Here is a 16,479-nt window from a genome sequence, read left to right as displayed (position 1 = left end):
CTCAGGCACTACAGATACCACCGCCAACAACACTGCAACCGTGATTTCCACGGCGCCTGCGGCCCCCTCGGCGGTCACCTCCCCCGCCCTGAGCCCCTCCCCTTCCGCCTCAGCCGCCACCTCCGAGGCGTCCAGCGCCAGCGAGACCAGCACCACACAGACCACCTCTGCTCCTCTGTCCTCTCCTCTTGGGACCAGCCAGGTGATGGTGACAGCATCAGGGTTGCAAACAGCAGCAGCTGCCGCCCTCCAAGGAGCTGCCCAGTTGCCAGCAAATGCCAGTCTCGCTGCCATGGCTGCTGCTGCAGGACTAAACCCAGGCCTGATGGCACCCTCACAGTTTGCAGCTGGGTAAGGTGCTTTCTTACCTGTTTACATCTGAGAAACAACTCGGAGGTCATCCCTAGAGTTACTCATAGGGAATACTTTTCAACACTATCTTAAATGCAAAACAGAAAACCTTTAAAGCCATAATCTCTTTGAAATAGGTTGCTCTGTAGTAGCACAGGGACATTGATTGAGGTTGGACTAGAGTTTATATCATCAAAAAAATAAGAATTAGTTGTAAATATATTCTATTCTCTGTCATTTTTTTCTCTTGCTTTGGAAAAAAGAGAACAGAGTAACTCAAAGAGTCAAAATGACTGTAAGTTTTACATTTTGTGTGGACCATAACCGTGCTTTGCTTTGTATAAGTGAGCATCAAGGAAAGCAGTAACTTGGAAGCACCATGTAAAGAGTATAAAAAGAATAACACATGTTCCCGTATACTTCCCACCTGTATTTTCCTTTTTCTTGTCCCCTTGGGTATGTTGTCAGATTGACACATGTGTCTGCGTTGTAGTAATGTCTCTGCTCTTCTGGTCTTTCAGAGGTGCCTTACTCAGTCTCAATCCGGGAACCCTTGGTGGTGCTCTCAGCCCAGCTCTGATGAGCAACAGTACACTGGCAACTATTCAAGGTCAGTAGAATTGTTTCCCTTACTTGAGCTTTCTCTTTCTTTTCTTAGATGGAGGAAGTCTGCTTTGCTAGAGATGAAAGTGACATGAAGAGATAGTTGAATTGATAATGCTGACTACCCTGAGGACCAGGAATGTGTTCCTATAAAAAGCTTTGTAAGAAAAATATAGGTGTCAGTTTGTAAGAATAGGAAATATGCTTAGTGTGGTGTATTAAGAAACCAGGATGGTACTTGCCTGGCGATCCAGCGGATAAAACTGCGCTTCCACCACAGGGGACGCGGGTTCCATCCCTGGTCAGGGAACTAACATCCTGCCGGCTGCACAGTGTGGCAGAAAACCAGAAAAAGAAACCGGCACTTTTATGCTACTATTTATCTTCTTACAATATAGGCTTGGAGGTATTTCTTCCTAAATTTATCTAAATAGTCATCCAAGAACCATCCCCAGGCAAGCTTAACCAAGTAAAACTCCCCAGTCCCCATCCTCACCCTCAAGAGCCATGTACTGGAAGGCTCTGTAACAAATTAATGTTGGAGGGCAGCATGCAGCCTACAGGAGTACTTCTAATTCTTGTTGGGTTCTGCCATCTATATTTCCTCATCATTATAGAGCTTAGATTCTCTTGGATTTTAACATCTCTTTCCCAAGCCCAGATGTGTCCCTTTTGGCCTTAGCATGCTATCCAGTCTAAAATGAGTCTAAGTCCACTCATTCTATATATTGAAGAGGCTGCTTTGTTTAGTATTTGAGCTTCATGTTTGAAGATGCTTGCTGTTATGTGACTCAAGGAAACACTTTGAGACATCACTATACTAATCTCAGAATTTTTTCTTAAAATAATTCGTGCTTAAATGAGAGTTCTTGGAGCCAAAAACAGTTTTTAAACTGCTAAACTTCATTTAGGATTAGTGTTTCATGGATGATATCTCTACAGTATACTGTGGGCAGTTAGTTCCAAACAAATCCAAAATACCACCTAGATTACCTTACATTATATTGACTTTCTCATTGACTAAATCATATGTGAAATTGCTTCCTGGTTAGATCTGTAAAGCTTTTGTTATAAAATGATTTCTTTTTGGAGTAAGATTTGTGGTAAATCACTTTTTCTCTTGCATTACAATGTGTCTCTGGTCTGTGGTGATGCTAAAAAGACACAGCTGAGTACCGAACTGGACTATGCCCCTAAGCCTGGGGTCTCAGAGAATGCCAAGCTGCACCCGGACTCACTGTTCTGTACTCATTGTGTGATCATGTCCAAAGTCAGGGACATTCCCTCAGTTCCTCTTGCTTTTTTTAATTATGTAAGAAATCAAAATTTTAATGCCACTAGGAAAAACCCTCAGATATACATGTGAGGGTGTGATTATATGGGTGAGGGGATTGTTGGGGGTTTTCAGATACAGGAAAAAATAGTCTTTTGAATGGAGTTACTTTAGTCAGTAATTTTCATTAAATCAAAATTATTGGATTTAACAAATATTTCTGGGTAGATGAAATAAGTTGAGATTTCAAGGTAAAAATATAACTCTGATTCTCTTCTCTCCTATCCTGTTCATGCTCATTAGAGTTTTCAGTCCTCTAGGCTCTTTTAAAATTATAAGTAATCTTTGGTTGGTAAATTATAGCACTGTGATTAAGGGGAAAAATTCAGCTAAGGGATAAACTTTTTTCATCAGGGTTGTAGGAGCGCTTAGGACGTTTGATGCGTTCTTGGTCTTCTCCAGGCTGGTACTAACACTCTCCTTCCTGCCTGTTCCGGGGGTTTGTCTGTAGCTCTTGCTTCTGGTGGCTCTCTGCCAATAACGTCACTGGACGCGACTGGGAACCTGGTATTCGCCAACGCAGGAGGAGCCCCCAACATCGTGACCGCCCCTCTCTTCCTGACCCCTCAGAACCTCTCTCTGCTCACCAGCAATCCAGTTAGCTTGGTCTCTGCCGCTGCAACCTCTGCAGGGAATTCTGGACCTGTAGCCAGCCTTCATGCCACCTCCACCTCAGCTGAGTCTATCCAGAACTCTCTCTTCACTGTGGCCTCTGCCAGCGGGGCTGCCTCCACCACCACCACCGCCTCCAAGGCGCAGTGAGCTGGGCCGCGCGGCGCTGCTGGCAGAGACTGAAACATGTGATGGACTTCCTGTTGCCATGTTGCGAGGGCAAGGGAGAGGAGGGAGAGAAGAGAGAAAACACACGGCGGAAAAAAGAGATGGAGATGGGACAGCAAATTTGCCTAATTTTTTAATAAAACACTGTCTTTTCAGGATTGCTTCATGGATTGGAGAACTTTCTAACCAAAAATTTAAAAAAAAAAAAAAAAAAAAAGGCAGAAACAAAAAGTCAAAAACAAACAAAAAAATAAGTGAAAGGACTACTTATCATTTCCAGCAGTCATGATGACGAGTTAAGGTGGGTTACCAATTCCGACATAGGAAGGGGATTTCTTGTTTGTCTAAATTTCTTTTTCTTTAAAAAAAATCATTTCTATGGGTCTGTTGTACAGGCCATTAAGTCATAACAAGGTGTTTATAATCATATCAATTGTGTTGGGGGTTCCTTTCTTAACTGGTACAATTTAGGCAGGCCTGTATTACTGTATCTCTATTGTTATTGTTGTTATTGTTTTATATATATATATATATATATAGTTTGGACATGTTTATCTCTCGCTCCTGGATCCTGTTTCAGCGAGCTCCCACACTGTGGGGTGGGAGGGCTTTAGGGTGAGGGGGGACTTACGCTCTTAACTGCGGGGAATGTTCTTGTCGGTTTCCTTATCCTTGATGACTCTTACAGAGGTGCTAGAAAATTATTTTCTTTTGCCACTTATGCAAGAGGCTTGGTGCAGAAGCTGAAGGCAGTGTGTGCAAACACTCCCACTCCACACACGCCCCCTCCCCCGCATCAGGTGGTGCCTTTGGAGCACTTTTGTGTAGGAAGGAATTCCTGCTGAACTGTAGCTCTCACTCACCCCAGATCATTGACCTGAGGCCCAGATCCTGTGGTGCGACAGTGCTGCTTTCTGCTACTTTGAATGGAAACGGCTGTGCATGTTGCAGGGCAGGATTTGGTTCCAAAGAGCAAAGACTACTGCAGACACCTGACTTGGTGGTTCTCCTGATTTCTTATCTCCTGAAATGCTCCTACTGTCGGTGTGTTTGTTTGTTTTTTCCACTTTGTGGAAGTTTTTCATCCAAACTTCCTTTAACTTACTTGGCAAAGAAGAAAATGAAACTGGGAACCTTTTCCCTTCTTTTGTTTATTGAAGGAACTCTACTAGACTGTTTTTCATTGGTTTGGATCACCCAAAGAGGTGTGATGAGAGGAGTGTGAGGTTACCACGTTTTCCTCCAGCCACAGACTTCCTTTTCAGTAGATGGCTTATCGGTTCCTCTAACCCTGATACTCTCCTTGGTTCTCTGACTGGAGAAGGCACTAATTAGCCAGATATGGGATCTGTTGAACCTTTGAAAGACTTTGAGCAGGAACTTTGTACACACCTCACGTGTCTTCTTGGTTTGTTAGTGATGCTCCTGCTAGGTAGGTCTAAATGGCAATACACATCTCTTTATTCATTGTAGAAGGCAGTTAGCTTCTATAATTGTTTTCAGGGTGTTTCTAGACGATGTCAATGAGCCCATGAAAAGGAAATGTTTATGGAAGGAGATGAATAGGAATGAAGGTTTCCCTTCTCCAGGAAGGGTAACCTGGAGATTGGATTTCCCTTTTTGTCAGTGTTCTGTTATTATAGTATCTGTATCCAAAAAAATTCCCAAAGACTGGATCGCTGCAATGCAGCTCATTTGAGCTCCCTTCTTATTGGAATTAAAGGTTCCCGCCTGGCATCTGTGGGTGCTTGTGTACATCTCCAGTGGTTCCATGACTGCACTTTTTTCCCCTTCCAAGCTTGGGGCTGAGAGAGAGCTTACAGGTGATTTTTCTTCTTCTTGCTCTGCTTGTGTCCACGAGGGAGCTTGAATTCTGTGTATTTGTCTCAGTGTTGGGAAAGGCAGTGATACAGACACAGTGTGTGTTTTTGTTTGTGATCATTCAAGTTGGAGACAGGCATATTAATATTAAAAGGCCAGAAACGTTTTAGTTCCCTTGTTAATTTTTCTTCTGTTTCTTTTGTCTTCCCATTTTATTTCACAAAGTACCCTTCACCTTCCTAAAATCCCTCTAAAATCAGTGAACTGCAAGCAGGGAAACGATAACAAATGTCCATCCACCGTTATTATGTGTGGTATGTTTTTTTAATGTTGTTTTTTTTTTAACTAAGCTTGAACCAAAGTCAATTTTTAGCAAGCTGCTGTACTAATGGACTAGTTTATATCGTGCAGTTCAGACACATTGAGGAGATAGATGCTACTGACAATTTCTTTTTTTCATTTGTCTTTATTAATTTTATATAAAAGTTGCTGCTTGTTTTAATCTTTTATGTTGGTAAATTGTAATATCCTCTGGGCAGACATTAACTTGATTTTTTAAGTAGTTTATTTAGTTTGGTGTGTAAATAGAATGGCAGTGTCAGTTACTAATTGTTCTCCTCTTCATCCCTCTGTTTCTCTGATGTAGTTGAATTTAACCTTTTCCTGAGTTGACGTCTCTAATTTTAGTCTGTGCAGATGATTTTAGGGCTGTCAGTTATACTGTAGCTGCCCACAGGGATGGTCCCTCCCTTGGGAGTGGTAGGTTAGGAGGAAGGATTCAGGGAGGAAAACGCTGATACCCACCAGACTGGGTTAGAGGTTGTAGCATTCATTTCCCAAATCGCTACCAAAGGAAGTGTTGAGTCCCAAGGGACTCAAGCCCAGTGGATTAGGAGGAGGAGCAAGGAAAGGCCGTGTGTGTTTGTTTCCCCGTGTGGCTCAGAAATACTCCCTCTCCGAAATAAGATCACCAATAGACTTTCATATTAAGAAAAAGATACTAAGCTTTAAGTGTCAGTACAATGGTCTTCTATTCCCTGCCCTGTCTGTAGTCGCTAATCAGTTTGGGATAAAGGGATTCTGCCTTTGTGTGGGTATGAGTGTGGATCACTTTGTGAGGATAAACTTAAAACCAGCATAAAAACCTGTGTTCGAAAGAAGAAATATATCCTTTAGACAAAGGTAACTCTTAGAATTTTTCTTTTATTCTCTTATTTAAGAAACAAGTTGTGAAATGTATACATGAAACACTAAAACAGCTTGTTGATGGGTGTTTAACTTAAAATTGAATCCCCGTCATCATCCCTAGATTGTCTACTGACCATATTGCTTGATGACTCAGCCTTTAGTCCTTTTTTACTTTGTATCATCTTTTTTATCATCTCAAGAAATGCTTTGAATCTCCTAAGCTAAGGTACTCAGACTTAACTTTTAGCCACCTTATATGGGAGAGTCTGGAAATTAAGGAGTCCATTTGGCCAAAAAGAAATGTTTGGTAGAGTTTCTGCGCTTCTAAGAGAAAAGACCAGGTAGGTCATCACAGTTCATTGTGGTCCTTCTTTGTTTTCCCCTTAATCTTTATCCAGGTTTTATTTTATTCCTGAATTTGGTTAACACATATTAAGCCAAAGACTAATTCCAAATGCATTTATAGTGATACTATATTTGCCCATGGTAATGGGCCCTGCCTGGGGAGTGATGAATGTAATTGCCTCAATCCTGCTTATCACAGGCAGGGCAGTTTGGTTATAAACTTTCTTTGTACCCTGTATAAATCTAAAGGACAGAGGAGAAAGACCTAGAAAAGGGCTTCTCAGAAGAACAATATTATTGTTCTTGAGTTAAGAAATATGTTGAGTGCTATGTTAGTTTAAATGTTTCTGAAGTTATATAGGCAGTCTTTTAGAATTAAAAAAAAAATTGTTCCTATCCATTTATGACTTGATATAAAACACACTTTCTTTTATTTGTTTGTTAAGAAAGATCAATACCATCCCAGTTTGCCCAACTTATTACTAGAGAAATGGAACCAAAGGCATCCAACTTTGATTTTGTTTAGGGCCATACTGATTTGTACTTCATGGTAGCATTATTAGAAATTAGCATTTTCTAAAAGGGAAAATAAGATTAATTAAAAGATTTTTAGTGAGATTATCTTGCCAATTTATTCTACACAGTTCATCCATCGTTGGGAAGAAAAGCACATATACCTCTCTCTTACGTTATTTTGTTCTATTACCCCTCATTTATTTGGTGGGAGAGAAGGTGGGAGAGAACCGTGTCTATATATTATGCAGAAGCACAGATACTTGCTTGACACAATATTTAAATTCAGCCCAATCTTTAACGTTAAATTTTCTATTTAAATTGCTGGGAAAGCTGGATACGTTTGCAAATACAGGAAATTAATGTAGATTTTTAAAGTTGTAGATCCTGATAGTAAACATTGCAATTAGTATATAATAAACACTTGGCTTACAAAATAAACTCTTTGTAGTTCATAGTCTAAAGTTGTTCCCAAACCATATCACCCTCACAAAACTTTTACCAAGAGAAAAGTGAAATCATTACAATAGGAAGAAACGAGAGAGAATGGACAGGGAGCTGACTCAAATGGGCAAGAATTGATGGATTCAGTTGATCATAACCATTGCGAGTTCCTTTTTGTATGTGTGTGTGAAAAGCATTTAGTTTAATTGCAGCCCTGGCCATCTATGCACACAGTACAAATATGAACTTGGACAAAAATAGGATAAATAAATTGCTTTCACCATTAAAAACTAATACTAATCCTGTTCTACCATATACTTTTCTTAATCTAAAGAACTTAAATGGGACACCCCTGAAATTTTCAGTAAGATATTTGAAAGGATCCAGCCAGAAGGCAGGGAATATGTCTTTTCTCAGTTTTCCAGTTTATACCCAGATTTCCATATGATTTGTGAAGTTGCTTTCTTCTGAACATCCTTATTCATGAAGCAGTTCCATGTGTAGGCTCTTCTACCCTCAGCCTTTGCTTAAAGCAGTAAACATTCGTGGATTTTATGTTATTCTGTAATCTGGATCTCCTTTCCTCTCTTCCTTTTCACTTTGAATGGTGATACCTTAATCCATGAGGATAATGCTGGTGGGTAACAGCTAGCTTCTGGCACCTTCATAAAATACCTCAGCATAGCTTAGCATTGTTACAGAGCTGGTTTAAACTAAAAACCAAATAAATAAAAAGGAAAAACTTTATAAATAGTGGAAATAATTCTAGCTGTAGCATTTAGTGGAACTAATGTTTATTATGATTGATAAACATGACTGATGCTATATGTATTTGGGATCCTGTTTATAGGTTACAGTTTATAGGGTTAGGGAGGGGTGGGGGGAAGAGAAGAAGGTGATTATGTTAGAAGGAAAACATTGCATTGCGTGTGTGTGTGTGTGTGTGTGTGTTTCCTTATCTCTGTCTTGCCAAAGGAAACTTGATCATCCCTGTGTTTGGGTTTGGGGTTTGGCCTCTCTAAGGTCTGGGCTGCAGTGCAGTGTGTGGTGGCTTGCAGGTTACACATTCATTATCCAGTTCAGGGTCCTCGAGGCATTTCCATCCCTTCCTATGGCTGCCTGGGCCCCCCAGACCCTGCCAGGCTCTTCTGATGATTCATTACCTCTCATGTAGCAAGAGCTTAAGAGAAGGATTAATGTGTGAATGTTGGGGTATGTAGTTGAGAAATAGAGACAGAATTAGACAACACCCTTTAATTTGGAGAGGAAAAGAGAAATGAGTGGTTGATGCATCTTAGGAAATTAAAGTAAAACATTTTTTTGTCACCCTCTGTCACATTATTGAATGTTGTGCAGGTAGCACAGCAGTTTAAAACCTCACTTCCTTTTCTCATATCAAGGCGAATTCTGTCTTGACCAAAAATGCAAACAGAAGAAAACCAGATCAAGAAGTTGAAAGCCAACCAGCTCACCCGACACGTGTGATGGTGTGACCTTTAGAGACCGGTTAGTGAGACTGCCGAAAGTATTGTTCTTGGTGGGCTGCCTTGAATGAGAAATGATGTGGTTTAGGAACAGTTAAGAGCCCTTTCTGGCCAGACTGTGGGACAGACTTTCTTGGCTTCCCAAGTTCAGATATAGACTCTGTATCCAGAAAGGCTATTTTTCAGTAGGTGACCCTTCTCTCAGAACCTAAGTGGGGTTCCGTTTGGATACCAAAGACACTGCATTGTTTATTCTTATGTTTTCCACACAAGCAGCAGAATTAAGGAGAAAAAGCTGAAATTTGGAAAAAGCTTTACATTTGTCTCTCTACTTTTCCTCTCCCCTCTCTTCTTCCGCCTCTATAATCTCCACTTTTGAAGGAAGTCTTGTTGGTCGTCCTAGCTTTGGGAAAGAGATTTATTTAGTTTCACTCTGCTGGTTCTGTAAAGATGCATAGAGTTGCTCAGTGTGGCAGTGATATTCTTGGAATTGCTGGGAAATTTAGAGAGAGTGTGGCAAAAGATAGGAGTAGGAGTCTTTTATTTCCCTTTATCCAACACTTACAGTGAGAACAAGTACCACCAGTGTGAGTTCAGATGCTATTTAGTTGTTCTGTCACTCGTAAAGAATAAGCATTTTTAAGAGCAAGAGTACATGAAGACCCGAAAGACCTTCTTTTATTCTTCCGTAGAGCTGTATTGTTACAGAATGTTTCTACGTATGGGCTCTGGAGACTTGAGTAATTCATTGTTTTGGTTTACTATTGATAAGACACAGAAAATGGGAGAGGGAAAAGAAATTTATTGTTCTTCATATTCTATCAAAAAATGATCAGGTTGCAGAACTTTATGACAGCTTTACCAGTAATCCTATTCTGGCATTATATAAAAGTGATATTAATATTATGTGACTTTTCAAAGTACTAGATAGGTCAGGAAGCAGGTAACAGGACTATTAAAGATAACATCACTTGAAACAGTTGTGGGAAGACAGACCATACGTGACAGACCTCCGCTGTCGCGGAAGCGAAGCTCCGAGGGTGGGCAGGGCAGGGCCGGTCCCGTAATGATCCTTTCTGACCCTGAATCAGCCCATTCTGTACAGGACCGCGCCACCCAGGGTCACCTTCTAGTTCAAACCCAGGACACTGTCAGAAGGTTCAGACCCCAAAACTAATTTTCTATAAAAAAAAGCAAGCAAAACATTGAAGTGTGATGCAAAGTTCCCCCGAGCTTGGTTTGTTTACTTGTTCATCATTGTTTTGAGCCAGCCACAACCTCACAAAAGCAGCTTAAGGCTTCTTTCGTGACTTGGCAGTGACATCGAGCTCTCTCGCGTGATATAAGAAGTCTGCAGGCAGACAGTTGGGTACAGTGTTGTTTCCAGGATAAGACATCCAAACACTTCTTTAAAATTGGGATCTCCTTTGAATTGAAAAGGGCAGAGCCAAGGGGAGAGAAGACTCTCTGCTCCTACCTGGTCCCAAAGGGTCTCTAAGTCTGAACAATAGCACAGGAAGGGAAAGCACTTTGAGAAGCAGAATGACAGTCCTGTTAGGAAAGGCTGTGGTTGTAGGCAGCTGGAGGTGCCTACAATCAGAACGTCTTTGGTTCTGATCCTACACGTTCTCCGTAAGGCGTAGACTTTCTGAGAGGAGAGTGGACCAGCCTGGTTGTGTTTAAAACTGCAAACAGTTCAGAGTGGGAGAAGGAGAGAGCCTAAGACTTTGTTGTAACATTGGCTTTTGGGAGCATAAATAGTGTGTCTCCCCTGAGTGCGGGTAAAAGGGAGAGACCGACTTCTTCCAGCTTCTTACCTTTGCTTGAGGGGGCCTGTGTGCATTGCTCAGTCCACAGGAGGTTTCATTCCAAGGAAATGCCCTCCCCTACATTAGACTGTAGTTCAGTCCCTGCAGCTGTGGTGATAGCAGAAACGAGGTGAGTAAGTGTGGGGGGTTTCTGCCCACCACAAATCCAGGAGCTATTGTATACCTCATTTCTAACTCGTGACTGAGTAACATGCTTTAACTTTCTCTAACCCCTACAGAGTTGCCAAGTCTGCCCTCCCTCTTCTGAGTAATGTTGAACTCTGGCCTATAGCATCATGGGACCTGTAGCCTAGGGTGGGACTTCCCAAAGCCTCTGAACGTTGCTGCTTTAAAAGCTACTGCAAGCTGAGGGCAAATTGCAATCGTCTCTTTCTTTTTGTTGCAAGGGGTCTTCCCAGGACTCTTTAACATCTGTTCCCCGCCACCCTGCCCTTAGGGGCTGGCCAGCCCTCCCCACACCCCCAGCCCCCACCACATCTCTGACTGCTGGCCACACATCACCTCCTGTACTTGCCTTCTCCCTGGTAGGGAGAGGTCATCCCCTTCCCCTGTGAGGCCTCAGGGTTCTGCTTATTTTCAGGACTTTGGGTGGAAGGGAAGACACACCAAAGGCTCCTTTAACCTGACTGCTGCATATACATTTCACTTTTTTCCTTTGACATGACCAAAAAAAATCCAAATATTTAAGTTTTTATTATTATTAATATTATTATTATTATTTGACAATCTTATATCCATTGGGCTGTCTAGAAGCTGCATCTCCAGCCCTTCACCTTTTCTTTGAATGTAGTTCCCAACCTTCAATTCCCACCCCCGATGTTGAAAAAAAAAAAGCTTTGCCAGGTCTTACTACTGCTGCTATAAGCCAGGGGAGGGTGGTTTCTTTGTGTTGTTTTGCTTCATTTTTAAAATTTCCAGCCAAAACCAAAGATTTTCTAATGATTGTATAAACTCAAAACAAACAAAAAAACCAAAGAAAAGGGAAGTCTTCAGCATCAATCCAGTCTGTGGCGTCCTGGCATTTAAGAGGAGGGGGCCGGGGCGGGGAGGTGGGGCCTCTGACGGTATTGGAAGGGCAGGGGGTCTGTTTTCCACGTTCCAGGTTTACAGAGGCAGATGCTCAGTAGCCTTGACTCTTGCCAGCTTGTGAACATGCCATGGAATAAATTGGCATTTCAGATTTTCCAAAACAGTGGACTGAAGCCCATCACCATGATAACACACCCTATAGTTACCACGGTGATCCACCCCTACAACAGTCGTGGTCACCACGGGGGTTTAGCAGAGGGACTAGGATGGTTGGGGTGCTGCTGGGCACCCATGGACTCCACAGAGTGGGGGAAATTGAAGACACTGGTGCAGGATTGGCTGCTCTGCTGGGTGCTTTAACCTCTGGGGCGGTGCTGGCGGGTGAATACACGCCAAGTTGCCCTTCTGAGCCTTTTCTCTCTTTTCCTTTACTGGAACTGCTTGGAAGTGGCTGTCCTGTTTGTGAGAAAACATGCAGAACGATTATCGAGCTTTCCATTTCTCCTCATTGTAACTTGTTTCCTTTTGCAGCACCACTGTGCGACTATGCAGTGTATTTCACAACCTTTTGTGCTAGGTAGATGCCTGTGACTTTTTAACTTGGGGGGTGGGGGGTTGCAAATGAAGGAACTTTTTACATGGATCTTTTTAATCTCAGTTGATTGGGGAAGGGGGGGATTTGGTTTTAGGGTCATACAAGCTCTATCCCAAAGCAAAATCCAAATGTTAATAATATTAGCCTGATGCAGATACCAAAGATAATTTCTTTCCTGCAGAACCTTAGACTTGTGTATTAAGTACGATTACCCAGCACTTGCATTAGTCTAACCTCAGTAATTCCAAAGCTTAGATGTATATTTTGGTATATTTCTGGGATATTAAAAAAAAAAAGTCATTTCTTGTTTCAGTGTAATGCTCTTAAAGTCATAGCATGAAAATAACTGTCCTATTCTTAGTAGTTTGAATAATAGTATTTTTGTATGTTTGGGGTGTGTCTCTGTATGTATTAACATAACAGTTTTCACTGCCTAGGTGTTCATAATAAAAAAGAAAACAAAAAAGTTCTGAGTGTACATAATATTCAGTAATAAACTTCCACTGGGTTCAATTTGGATTGAATATTTGCTGATTACCAATCCCAATTGGGATTCCATTTTGTTTTAAGAAGACAGTGATCATGTTTTTCTAAAGCTGTTTTCTTTCTCTCTGTCTTTAAATATCTTAACTTTACCACCTTTCTCTTTTCTTGCCTTTTTTTTTTTTTAATATTGATTCAGGGGTGTTTTTCCACTGTTGTCAAGGGAGGAATACAAGGGGAAATTGACTCCTTGGTCTCCCCAAACGTTTTGTTTTATGTACTTAACTTTAAAATGTGAGTTTGAGTTCTCTTTTGTGGAAACTTAAGATGTGGTGTAAATGATTTTTTTCCAAAATTGTCCAGCAACTTTAATGAGGCAGTGACAATTCATAAGTAGTTTATTGGGAGTCCTTCTACATTTCTGCTTAGATAACTACAGTCTGGGTGGCTATCGTATAGCCTCACTGTCCCAGCATACCTAGTTAGCCATTTCCCCTCTGATAGGAATATTTCATAAGAATCAACTGATAACTTGGAGTTCAGGACCTCATTATCTGGGCCCTTGGGAAACACTTTTTCTTGGTTTTGAAAACCCGAAACACAAGCAACTTCTCTTTTGGGGGAATTAGCTGGTACCTCCTGAGGCCTGAGGAGGTGGTGGGGAACATGAGCGGTGCTGTCTCTTTAAAAGTGCCCTTTATAGGATCCCCTTCCTGAGGCTGCCTGCAGGGGCTCTATAGGCTTGGGAAAGCTTGTGTAGGTGACAGTGAATCAGAATGAAATGGTAGATTTTGTGTAGATGCATTTGTCTGCTGTAATTTTTTATATATATTAAACTTACTGTAACTGTACAGTTCATTTCTGTTGTAAAACATCATTAAACCATTTTCCAAGTGTTTTCATATTGTTTGAGTTTCTCTGAAGTTGTCGTATTGGTATTCTGGATGCTTCACGTATTCCCACACTACTGCCCTAAGCCTTCCAACTTCTTTTTTCCAGCAGGTGCTCTCAGGAGCCCCAGGGTCCCTGTAAGCACGCTGGCTCCTCCCCCACCCTCACCCGCCTCTTGCACACTTCCCCTTCTGCTCCATGGGGCCCTGTGGCCACCACCGTGCTCCCTCCCCAGGCCCTAGTGGTTTTCCGGGACCCTGAGTCTGGAGGCAGTGGTCTCCTTCAGGCCTGAGGACTTTGTGTGATCAAACACACAAGCCCTTGATTGACCTGTGAGAGAAATCTTCAAAACTCCCCTCTCACTGTGTATTTGACTTCAGAACTGGCATTGAACTTGACTTCTTCCAAATTGATTGTTTAAACTGCCACGTGCCTCTAGCATTTCTTGCTGGGTCCTGAACACTCATTCTCTGGTGTCCTCTGAAGGGCGGTAATCCTGAATTTGGCCTCTCCTTCTCCTGTGTGATGCGTCACAACTTAGCTCCCTCTGGCTTCTTATAGCCAACATTTAGTGTCTTAATGCAATGAGTTGACTGCCTAAAAAGGAAAATTGGAATCTCAAAATGAATTTCCCAGAGAGAGGGAACTTCAGCCTGTTAACAAGCTTTGGGAGGTGTCCTCTTTAACTAGTGTGTATGAACTGAATCTGTGCATCCCCTTAAATGAGGAGTCAGAGATTGAAAGAGAGCTCGCACTATGGCCTCAAGGTATGCTTGCTGCCCTGAAAGGAGCCCAAATGGAAGACAAATACTGGCTTTTTTCTCCCCTATGTTAAAGAATGCCTCACTCTTTCCCAGTCCACCCTGTCTCATATTTATACCTTGCTTTTCAGTTTGTAAAGTTATTTTCTTAAAACAATTTTAATATGAGTCAGCTATTTGGTAGAGACAGCAGCAGGCTCAGAAGCATGAAAAGGACTTTAGAAAGCAAAACCCATTTGTCACATGCAGATCTGAAGATAAAGCACTGATTTCCACCTGTTTCCCTGTGGTTCTTTGTGAAAAGCTTATGTTCTAAGCCACTCCAGGGTTATCTGCCAAGCGAATTCCTCATGAAAGGATGTGAGTTCTCTTACTGCAGCCTTTTCTCTGACGACTAGGGCCACTCTCATCTTGATCTGGCGCTTTGTCCTGCCAGTTCATCCACCCCATCCTCTCCCACTGGCCTCCGTGTAGTTGTCTTGCACAAAGTCCAGTGAGTCCTATACCCCAGCCACCCTGGGCGAGCTCCTGCACCCATAGCTTACAGCCAGCTTTCCTCCTACTTCTTGAGTCAAAATCTTGACAGAATTAGGTCAAATTCTTATTTTCAGGCCAGCCATATGGGTCATACACAGCCTATATGAAACTTAGCTGACCTTAAAACTAGGTATGAGGTTGAGGCTTATTCATGTTGACTAACAGAGGGAAGCTAACTTCAGTTTTTAAGATGCCTGATAAGATGATGAAGCAGCAGCAGCCAAAAAAGAGCTGTCACTTGTCTTTATGAACTGCAGTCAGTGGATGAACAGCTAAAACAACATGGTATTATTTGCCCCATGACCAGGTTACAGAATTAGGGTTGAGTTTTCAGCCATTCTGTTCCACCTCAGAGATCTTTGCCTTCCACAAACCCTTCCACAGCTTCTGTACCTTGGTGAGCTCTGTCTACACCCTTTCATCAGCGGCCACTCATCCCTGCTTCTGCCTGAGGGTCCCATGTGGATCACAACACTAGCATGATGCAGAGTTCTTTACATGGTGTGGACGAAATCCAGTGACAAAATTTTAAGTCCCTAAGTCTGTGATGATGCTTCTCTAGCCTTCTTGGTAGCTTGCAAAGTGCTAGGTACAGAAGAGGAAGGTGCTAGTTAATACCTGGTGGGTGGAACTCAATTCCCCTCTGAGGCCAGGGTACAGACCGAATGCCTCTGTGAGTTGCCTGGCAGAGAGGCACGTCACTCCTGTCGGAATCCCAAATGCTCAGGGGCTTTTAATAGCCATGGCCTTGCATTTCAATGTCCTTTGAAAATCTACCCAATATTAATTGCTGGCTTCATGAGTTCTTTTAGTTGCTATGTCACATCCAACTCTTAAGACCCCACGGACTACGGCGCACCAGGCTCCTCTGGCCATGGGATTTCCCAGGCAAGAACACTGGATGGAGTGGGCTGCCATCTTATTCTCCACGGCATCTTCCAATGTCTCCTGCGCTGGCGGGCAGATCCCCACTGAGCCATCTGGGAAGGCTTACTGAGTTAGGGCCTTATAAACAGCCACTACAGTTAAGACAAAATACTGCTGGGGACAGGGTCACTTTTGGGGGCAGAATCTGACCCCCAAAATGTTTTTTTGTCCCTTCCCCATACCTTATAGACAGGTTCTGTGCTGTGGCACTGGTGGCTGTTCATGACCCCCAACACCCTCTCTCTTCCTGACACCTGGATCCTCGGCTGGCCTCTCTCTGGTTCTCCCGCCTGCACCCCGCTACTCCATGCTGTGAGCCCTGCACCCAGGGCTCTCCTATCACCTCCCACAGAAGGCCGTGCCCATCCTGACACCGTGTTGCCCCAGGCACAGCCCCGGGCTAGGCCACTGGATGCATCCTGCTGTCCTGCATGTTCCGGGGAACCATCCTGTTCTCTCCCAAGAATCAGCAGTCCTGCCCCCACTGCAGGGGCAGCAGGTGATTCCTTGATGACTAGATGACCATTATAGGCTTGACTGTCTAAATGAAGCTCACAGTAAAGCA

The 16,479-nt window shown here is 42.7% G+C and overlaps 1 protein-coding gene across 10 annotated transcripts in view; it reads left to right on the top strand.

Moving 5' to 3' along the window:
* POU2F1 (POU class 2 homeobox 1) overlaps positions 1-13,700 on the top strand; it is a 213,091-nt gene extending 199,391 nt beyond the window's left edge. For 9 of the 10 annotated variants that reach the window (XM_070782364.1, XM_070782363.1, XM_070782391.1 and 6 more), the window contains 3 exons: positions 6-351; positions 873-961; positions 2,739-13,700. In XM_070782364.1, coding sequence (XP_070638465.1) covers positions 6-351; positions 873-961; positions 2,739-3,049 — 746 coding nt within the window. In that variant the 3' untranslated portion in view covers positions 3,050-13,700. The remainder of the gene's footprint in view (positions 1-5; positions 352-872; positions 962-2,738) is intronic. The other variant, XR_011564792.1, reaches the window with a different exon arrangement.
* The last annotated feature ends 2,779 nt before the right edge of the window (positions 13,701-16,479 follow it).

Source organism: Bos indicus, chromosome 3 (genome assembly GCF_029378745.1).
Source record: "Bos indicus isolate NIAB-ARS_2022 breed Sahiwal x Tharparkar chromosome 3, NIAB-ARS_B.indTharparkar_mat_pri_1.0, whole genome shotgun sequence".
NCBI classification, from domain to species: Eukaryota; Metazoa; Chordata; class Mammalia; order Artiodactyla; family Bovidae; genus Bos; species Bos indicus.
This window is presented reverse-complemented; position numbering and strand designations above follow the sequence as displayed.